The sequence below is a fragment of the Phyllostomus hastatus genome, unplaced genomic scaffold (assembly GCF_019186645.2).
Source record: "Phyllostomus hastatus isolate PE091 unplaced genomic scaffold, TTU_PhHast_1.1 phas_contig_80, whole genome shotgun sequence".
NCBI classification, from domain to species: Eukaryota; Metazoa; Chordata; class Mammalia; order Chiroptera; family Phyllostomidae; genus Phyllostomus; species Phyllostomus hastatus.
Window position 1 is genome coordinate 15292633 of NW_025333960.1, and position 10022 is coordinate 15302654.

At 40.5% G+C, this 10022-nt stretch overlaps 1 protein-coding gene and 1 pseudogene across 1 annotated transcript in view; one reads left to right on the top strand and one right to left on the bottom strand.

Moving 5' to 3' along the window:
* The window catches only part of SMCHD1 (structural maintenance of chromosomes flexible hinge domain containing 1), a 143484-nt gene extending 142309 nt beyond the window's left edge, over positions 1–1175 (bottom strand). The window contains exon 1 of the mRNA XM_045849828.1: positions 625–1175. Coding sequence (XP_045705784.1) covers positions 625–801 — 177 coding nt within the window. The 5' untranslated portion in view covers positions 802–1175. The remainder of the gene's footprint in view (positions 1–624) is intronic.
* Positions 1176–1885: 710 nt separating this feature from the next.
* On the top strand, positions 1886–3053 carry LOC123826341 (annotated as a pseudogene).
* Positions 3054–10022: the final 6969 nt, after the last annotated feature.

Below are 10022 nucleotides of genomic sequence, written 5' to 3' on the forward strand. Positions count from 1 at the left end.
CTACAGTCACCCACGGACACCCTCCGAGTTAGTTCAGGAACTCCCAAGGACTAGGGTTCAGAAAACCAGAAAGCAAGCTCCACCTGCCACACCAACTTGGACAAGTGTTTCCAATATGGGAGGACCCTTCCAGCGCCGGCGAGCGCGGGTTCTTGACAGGGCAACCCGGGAAATTACTGCATCATTTAATGAACCTGATGTAAATCGACTCCAGGAATTTCACAACTGTTAAGCATCGCAACCCTCCTCACAGAGCCACCAGGTATAACTAATTCTCTCTTCTTTAAAAAAATAAAAGTTCCACAAGAAAAAGACACAAGTGGAGTACTAAGGTTCCCACAGGCCAATTAAACTCGAGGTCTCAAATCCTAGGCAGCGAGATCCCCCGTAAAATGCCGGGGCCGAGAGAGGCCCACAGGGGGGCCGGCTCTGCACCCCGAGTAGGGCCGGCCCTGGGCTTCCTGTCGCCCGGACACGGAGATGGCGGGCACCGGGAGAGAGAAGCCAAAGCCTCAGGACCAGGGCCGGGTGACAGGTTTATTGCCTACAGTGAAAACTTGAGTTTCTCGTCACTCTCCTAACCCAAACTCTTCCTGCGCATCCCTCCCGCGTCCATTCGCGTACCTGACACACCGAGGCGCGGAACTCCGAGTAGTCCGAGTGCTCCCCGACCTGAACCACCCGGTCTCCGAGCTCCGACTCCTTCTCGCGCCGGTCAAACAAGTACACGTTCCTGCAGCCGTCGCCTCCGCCGCCCTCTCCAGTCCCCACAGAAGGCCCGCCGCCGCCTGCCGCTGCCATATTGGGGGAGAGGAGAAAAAAACAGCCGCGCCGGCGCCTAACGCCGCCGCGCTCAAAGGACCCAGATACGGGATCCGCGCGGCGCCTTCAGCTCCAGTCCCCGGGGCAGCAAGAGGCCTCAACCCCGGCGCGCTGCAGCCCCACCCTCCGCGGCGGCAGCAGAACAGTGGCAAACGCGAGGATCACCCGGGAACCGATTCAAACAAGCTCCTGCCCGTATACACGTCACTTCCGCGGCCGCCGCTCGCGGGGTGGAGGGTGCGCTCTTCGTGGGGCCGGGACCCGCGCCCAATGCCACCCACGCGAGCTCGCAGCGCGACCAGAAACCAGGGCCTTCGCCAAGGCCTGTGGCGCAGAAGGAAGAGGGGCCGCCAGCGTTCAAGAAGAGGCGGGGCGAATCCGGCAGTCCGCGCGGGCAGGGGCGGGGCTTCCGCGCCTGAGCCTGCCCCTTTCGCCCTCGCAAAGTTGGAGGGAAGTGCGGGAGCTCCGTGGGCACCTGCGGTGTTGGGGGCGACCACTTAGCTGAGGCCAGAGAGTCTGTCCCGGAGCGGCGTGGGGAGGCTTCTGAGTGACTATTTTCTCACTGTGGTGAGGGTCCTGGTATCTTCCCTCCTTGCGGCGAGTCGGACCTAGCCTGCCGGGCCTCGAGCTTCCCGGTTGCTCAGGCTGTGCCAGATGCGGTCGTTTGGCGTTAACTCAGCATCAGGTGTGCAGTATCTGGCGCACAGGCCTCGCTTGGGGGAACTTCCCCCGCGGTGAGCACGTGGGTTACCACGGGGAGAAAACACTGTCAAGAGACCCTGCGCCACCCTTTCCATCCCATTTCCTAATGGTTTTATCTGGGCCCCAGTATGGGCCACCCTGAGAACGTCTGAACTAAAGTTCTGTGACTAGCGCGGCCTTCTTCAGGTAGCCTCCTAGGGTTCTGGAATACGGACAGCGTTCAGGTCACCTCAGTATCTTCGCATCCGAATCTTTATCCTACACTTTTCACCTCCACCGCTGCTGTCATGTTGCTGAAAATTATGAATGGGAGCACCTCTGCCCAAGAGTTATTAGGCTGAAATTACACAACATTCACAAAATGCTTAATATTCAGAGAGGAAGGGAGGCAGGGTAAGGGGGAAGGAGAGAGAGAGATGTGAGAAAGAAACATTGAGCAGTTGCCTCCCATATACACCCTGACCAGGGATGGAAACCACAGCCTAGGTATGTGTTCTGGCTGGGGTTTGAACCTGCAGCCTTTTGGTGTACTGGACAATGCGCCAACCAACTAAGCAACCCAGCCAGGGCTCAACTGACTTTTTCTTTTCATTGGTCATCTTATTATATAGAATATAAATTTTTTAAAGATTTTATTTATTTATTTTTAGAGAGGGAAGGGAGGGAGAAAGAGACAGAGAGAGAAACATCAATGTGCGGTTGCTGGGGACCGTGGCCTGCAACCCAGGCATGTGCCCTGACTGGGAATCGAACTTGTGATGCTCTGGTTCGCAGCCCACACTCAATCCACTGAGCTACACCAACCAGGGCTAGAATATAAATGTTTAAGTGTCAAGTTATCTATTGCTGCATTACAACCTACCCCAAAACCTAACAGTCTTTTGCACAGCTCCCCATTTCCCATCCTGAGATTTGACATAACAGACTCAGATCAGAGGTGCTGGGAAACAGTGTATAATAGCTCCTCAAGTCCACAAATAAAACTGGCTTCCAATAAAACTACATTGTAAAGAATGGGAAAGAAACAGAATGAAAAAATAAAAAATGTTGCAGCAGAGCCTGAAGATTTTGTAGTGTAAAAATGTACTGGACTAATGCAGAGTGAATGGGAAGACTGAATATTTCCTTAAGTGAAAGAGATTTACAGATGCTGACAATACTTGAAAACCTAAAGAAAAATTTGATGGTCTAGGGTTAATGAAGCATTTTTTTTTAATTTTCACAAGCTGGTAAAGAAATAGGTGCTACAAAAAGAAAACCTTTATATGACAGTGAAACTGATGACAGCAAGTCTAAGAAGAAAAGAGATGCTGCTGACAAACCAAGATGCTTCATAGTGGTCTTGATCTTGAATGAGTAACTGGTGTCACAGATGGTAGTGGAGGATTAATGTTTCTCATGAAATAGAAAAATATGGATGAGGCAGACTTGGTCTTGGAAAAAAGACAAACATAAACTGTCCTCAAAGTGCAGTTGTTTTTTGTGAAGAGAGACAAACTTGGCATTTTTGTCCAGAAGATGTACAATAATCTATGTGTGTGTGTGTATGTATATATGATTTTATCTCAGTGTGAAAAATAACTACATTCTAATAAAAATCAAGCGTGATATATTCATTTTGAATAGTATTCAGGGGATTGTTGGGCTGTATTTTTTTAATCAATAACACTGGCTCCATTGAACAAATAAAAGGTTTGTATAGTTGCTTCATTTATCAGGAAAAAAATTTGATATCATAGCATATTATTTCCTCTGCATTAGGAAGAGCTTTTCTAAATGCTAGAAAAATTTCCATAGTTATTAATCAATCAGAACTTACATTTAACATATAATGCTTAAGGGCCATTCTAGGTTATTTGTTTTTGTGTGTAAACATATAAATACAGGGTTGGCAAAAGTAGGTTCATAGTTGTGCATTTATTCCTTTTGGATTATTCATTAATTATTGTATTATTTTCCATATGAACAACTGTAAACCTATTACTGCCCTATTACATGTACCCTGTATACATGTAAATGGTTGTTGCTGGTTGGTTGGTTTTCTTTTATTTTTTACATTCACCAAAAAAAAAAGGAATGACATTTTACAACCATGAGTAAGCCTAGGATGTTTTGTGTGTGCCATTCTTCTGAGAAACCCAACAAATAAATCAACTCAAGTTAAATTGGAAATTTTCTGAAGCCATAAACATTCAAATGAAATAGATGACTGTAATTAACTGAACAATTTAAATTGGACAATTTAAAGCAGCTTTATCAGAATTCCTATTTTTACCTATAGTCATATAAATGTAATGGTTTAATTGCAAAACTCCCTGAAGGCAAAAATTTTTTTATCACTACCAACAACCACCCTACTCAGATTGTTCATTATTGGCATGTAAAAATGAAACCAATTTCTACATATTTGTTTTGTATTCTACTACTTTGCTGAATTCCTTTACTAGTTCTGGTAGTTTTTTTGGTGAAATCTTCAGGACTCTTTCTATACAGTATCATGTAATCTGTAAATAATGGCAGTTTTACTTCTTCCTTCCTTTTTTTTCTTTTTTTCCTATTTGATTGTAATTTTTAATTTTTATTTTAATTGTTGTTTCAGTACAGTTTTCTGCATTTTACTCCCATCCCAGCCCACCCCCCCAGCCCTCCCCACCTCCTTCTGTTTCCACCACACACCCCCTTGTTTTTGTCCATGTGTCCTTTATACTTGTTCCTGTAAACACTTCCCCTTTTCCCCTGAAATTCCCTCCCCTTTCCCCTCTGGTCTCTGTCAGCCTGTTCTCTATTTCAGTGTCTTTGGTTATATTTTGCTTGTTCATTTGTTTTGTTGATTAGGTTCCAGTTAAAGGTGAAATCATATGGTATTTGGCTTTCACTGCCTGGCTTAGTTCGCTTAGCATAATGCTTTCCAGTTCCATCCATGCTGTCACAAAGGGCAGGAGCTCCTTCTTTCTGCTGCATAGAATTCCATTGTGTAATGTACCATAGTTTGCTAGGATGGTACAATATTCACAAATCAATAAATGTAATGCATCACGTAAAGAAAAGGAAAGCCAAAAATCACATGATCATATGAAGAGATGCAGAAAAAGCATTTGATAAGGTACAGCACCCATTTATGATAAAAACAGTAAAGTGGGAACACGGGGAGCATCTCTCAACATAATGAAGGCCATATATGAGAGACCTACAGCCAACATCATGCTCAATGGGAAAAAACTAAAATCTTTTCCACTAAGATCAGGAACAAGACAAGGTTGTCCACTTTCACCACTTCTATGCAACATAATATTGGAAGTTTTAGCCACAGTGATCAGACAAGAAAAGGAAATAAAAGGCATCCAAATCATAAAGGAGGAAACAAAACTGTCACTGTTTGCAGATGACATGATAGTGTACATAGAAAATCCTATAGACTCCACCAAAAAAATTGCTCAACCTAGTAAATGAATTTGGCAAAACAGCAGGATACAAAGTCAATATCCAGAAATCAAAAGTGTTTTTGTATACCAACAATGAAACATCAAAAGCAGAAGTCAAGAAAAAAATCCCATTTATATAGCAACAAGAAAAATAAGATACCTAGGAATAAACCTAACCAAGGAAGTAAAAGACCTGTAATCAGAATACTTCTTCCTTTCTAATTTGAATGCCTTATTTCTTCTTGTCTGATTGATGTGACTAGGACTCCAGTACAATGCTGAATAAGAGTGATAAAAGCAGGCATCCATGTCTTGTTCCTGATCTTAAAGGAAACACTTTCACGTTTTCCATATTGAGTAATGATCTTTGTTAGCTGTAGGTTTGTCATATATGGCTTTTATGTTGAGATATGTTCCCTCTATTCCCACTTTTCTGAGAGTTTTTATCATAAATGGGTGCTGCATTTTGTCAAATACTTTTCTGCATCTATTGATATGATCATATGATTTTTATTCTTCATTTTGTTCATGTATCATGTTAATTTATTCAAAGATATTATGCCAACCTTGCACCTCAGGAATAAATCTCGCCTGATCATGGTGAAAGACTTTTTTAATATATTTCTGAGTTTGGTATGCTAAGTTTTTTTTAAATCCTCATCTAAGGACATGTTTTCATGGATTGCCTCCTACATGCATCCCAACCAGGGATTTAACCTGCAACCTAGGTATGTGCCCTGAGAGGGGATCAATGATCAACCCTTCTGTACACTGAATAATGCTCCACCCTGCTGAACCATGTGGCCAGGTCTTGGTATGCTAACATTTTGTTGAGTATTTTTCTATGTTTATCAGGGATATTGGCGTATAATTTTCTTTCTTTGTAGTGTCTTTATCTGGTTGTGAAATTAGGATAATGTTGACTTTGTAAAATGAGTTCAGGAATCTTCTCTTGAATTTTTTGGAATAGTTTGAGAAGGCAGGTGATAATTCTTTGAATGTTGTGAAAATTCACCCATGAAGCCATCTGGTGCAGGACATTTGTTGAGAGTTTTTTTTTTTATTACCGTTTTGATTTCATTAGTTGTAATTGGTCTGTTCAGATTTTCTGTTTCTTCTAGATTGAGTTTTAAAAAGTTGTATGTTTCTAGGAAATTATCAATTTTTCCAGGTTGTCTAATTTATTGGCATAGAGTTATTTGTAGTATTTTCTTAAAACCCTTTGTGTTTCTATGGTGTCTGTTGTTGCTTCCTCACTTTTGATTATATTTGTTTGGGTTCTCTCTCTTTAAATATTTATCAGTATTGTTTATCTTTTCAAAGAACCAGCTCTTGTTTTCGTTGATCTTTTTAGTTGTTTTTTTTACACTGTTTTCTTTATTTCCACTCTGATCTCTATTATTTTATTCATTTCACTCACTTTGGGCTTTGTTATTCTTTTTCTAGTTTCTTTAGGCATAATAGATTGTCTGTTTGAGATTTTTCTTATTTTTTTGAGGTAAACCTGTAACTCTTAATTTCCCTCATAGAACTACTTTCACTGTGCCCCCTTTGGGTTGTTTTGTTCTCATTTTCATTTGTCTCAAGGTATCTTTTGATTTCTTCCTTGATCTTATTGTCAACCCATTCATCGTTTGATTACATGTTATTTATTTCCCATGTGTTTGTGCACTTTTCAGTTTTATTTTCTTGTAATTAATTTCTAGCTTCATACCATTGTGGTCAGAGAATATGCTTGATATGATTTTAATCTTATTAAATCTATTGAGACTTGTTTTGTATCATAACATGTGGTCTATCATAGAAAATGTTTCATGTGTACTTGAAAAGAATGTATATTTTGCTGCTTTGGTGTTAAATGCTTAGAAAATGTCAGTAAATCTATCTAATCTAGTGGAACATTTAAGGGGCTGTTTTTGTGTTGATTTTCTGTCTGGAAGATTTATCCATTGATGTCAATGGGATGTTAAAATCTTTTGCTGTGACTATATTACTGTCAATCTCTTCCTTTATGTACATCAAGATTTGCCTTTTATATTTAGGTGGTTCTATTTTGGGTGGATAAATGTTTACAAGGGTTATATCTTCATGTTAAGTTGATTCCTTTATCATTATATAATGTCTTTCTTTGTCTTTTTTACAGCATTTTTAAAAGTTTATTTTGTCTGATAAAAGTAATGCTACCCCAGCTTTTTAAAAAAAATTTTAAAAATTTGCATGAAATATCTTTTTTCATTCCTTTACTTTCAGTCTGTGTGCATCTTTCATTCTTAGGTGGGTCTCTTGTGGACAGCAAATATATGGGTCTTGTTTTCTCATGCATTCAACTACCCTTGACTTTTGATTGGAGCATTTAAGCCATTTACATTTACAGGGATTATTGATAGGTTTGTTGAAATAAATAATATATTGACATGTTTATTGAAATTTAATTTTGTATAACTATGTTTCTCTCTTTTTTTTTCTCCTTAAAGAAGTCCCTTTAAAACATTTCTTGTAATGCTGGGCTGGGTTGCTGGTAATAAACTCCTTTAGTTTTGTTTGTTTATTTGTTTGTTTGTTTTTTTGTCTGGAAAGCTCTTTATTTTTGCTTCAATTTTAAATGATGATTTTGCTGGGTAGAGTAGTTTGTAGGTCCTTGCTTTTCATTACTAGAATATCTCATGCCAGTCTCTTCTGGCCTGAAATGTTTCTGTTGAGAAATCAGATAACAGTTAAGGTAGTACCCTTGTAGGTAATTGTCATTCTTTCACTGCTTTTAAGATGCTCTTTTTGTATTTAACCTTTGCCATTCTAATTATGGTGTGTCTTGGTGTGGGTCTCTTTAGGTTCATCTTGTTTGAGATTGTCTGCACTTCCTGGATTTGTGTATTTTTCTCCTTCATGAGGTTTGGGAAGTGTTCTGTTAGTACATCTTTAAATAGGTTCTCAATCTATTACTCGCTCTCTTCTTCTGTTTCCCCTATTATGTGGATGTTGTTACACTTCATGTTGTCCCAGAGGTCCCTTAAACTATCCTCATTTTTTAAAATTCTTTTTTCTGCTTTGATTGGGTGTTTTTTTCTACCTTGTCTTCCAAATTACTAATTCAGTCCTCTGCTTCATCTAACCTACTGTTGATTCCTTCTAGTGTATTCTTCATTTCAGATATTGTATTATTTATTTCTCATGGATTCTTTTTTATGATGTCTATGTCCTCTTTTATGCTATCTTTTTGTTTAAGATCTCATTGAGTTAACCCATTCTTCCCCTAAGTTCTTGAGCATTCTTATAACCAGTGTTTTGAACTCTCTATCTGGTAAATTGCTTGCCTCCATTTCACTTAGTTCTTTTTCTGTGGATTTCCCCTGTTCTTTCATTTGTGGCATGCTTCTTTGTCTCCCTCTCTTGGCTGCCTCTCTGTATTTGTTTCTCTATATTAGCTGGATCTCCTTTTTCTCCCAGCCTTGGTATGCCGGCGTTATAGAGTAGGTATCTTATGAGGCTCAGTAGTGCATTTTCCCAGGTGACCCAAATAAGGTGTTCCAGGAATATCACTTGTGTGGGTTATGTAAGCCCTTCTGTTGTAGTTGAGCCTTGATTTCTGTTGGCCCCTTTGTAGGTGTGTTTGACCTTCAGGCTGGCTGACTGTGAACCACAGTGTACAAGTTACTGTGTGAGTGCTAACCACATGATGCAGAATTTGCCCCAGCAGCATTCAGTGCCTGCTGAGATGTCCTTTTGGATGTGCTGCTTAAGAAGCTAATTGGGTCCATCTCTGATATGCCCTGAGTCTGCTCAGACCTCTGTATCATGAGTCCAGGCAGCTGACACCTTCACAAGGTGTGAGCTTGGCAGAGCTGGGCAACAGGGAGTCAGGAGGGTGGGGCTATTTCATTCCCCCAGTATACCCTGTGGAGAGGAGTGCTTCACTTAAGAATGGGGGTGTCTGTGGGCAGTATGGAGAGGGACTCAGCAAAGGAACCCTGGCAGCAGATTCTTCAGCTATTTCACCAGAGCCACTCAATCCAGTCTTTCCTCACATGACTCTAGTCTGCTCAGAGCAACCCACCTTCTGCTGGAGCCCAGGGTGAGTGGCTGTCAATGTGACTTCTGTGCTGGCCCTTTAAGAGGGTGTCTGGGTTTCTAGCAGACTTCTATCTCTCCCTGGTGGACAGAATCTCTGCTGATTTTTATAGCCAGATGTTATGTGGGCTTCTCTTCCCTACTCTGGTACTATAGGCGGGGGAGCCTGCTGTAGGGTTGAGACCCCACACTCCTTAAAGGGGACCTTAGAAGCTGAGATATCCCTCTGTATTCTCATCCATTGTACATGGGTACAGGGCCAGCCCTTTTCATGTCTCCACCCTTCCTACTAGTCTCAATGTGGCTTCTGTATATCCTTGGTTATAAGACTTCTCTGTTCATCTGGTTTTCAGTTGGTTATTCACGTTGATTGGTCTATAATATAGTTGTAATTCTAATTTGGTGCTGGAAAGAGGTGACTGTAACTTTCACCTACTCTGCCGCTATCTTAGATTCTCTAATCTTGTACTGTATCTACTAAAAGTCCATGCTCCATGGAAATGTCTTTGTTCTTGGAACTTATCAGGTAATTAAAAGTAATGCCATTTAATCTAGTAGTATAAATTAGTGAACAAATTTTTTCAATATAAAATATTGATTTGCATGCTTTGTTTATTTTACCCAACCCATTCCTTACATGTAGACTCAATCTTTTCAGTATCTGTGTTACTGACTCAACAGAGCAGTCAAGAATAACTAACTTTGTAATGATCAGAATGTTATCCAACTGTATATTGCTTACTTTATTGTAAATTGGTGAAAAGTGGTCAATAAATATATTTTTTAAAATTTTATTTTAATTGTTTTCCAAGTACAGTTTTCTGTCTTTTACTCCCATCCCAGCCTACCCAACTCAATAAATAGTTTTACATTAAAAAAAAAACTTAGTGGCTTCAAAAAGGAACAGTTTATTTGCTCATGATTCTGTAATGTGGCGTGAGCTTAACTGGGCAGTTTTGCTGGACTCACTTGAGATCACATATACAGTAGCAATCACTTGACAGGTTGATC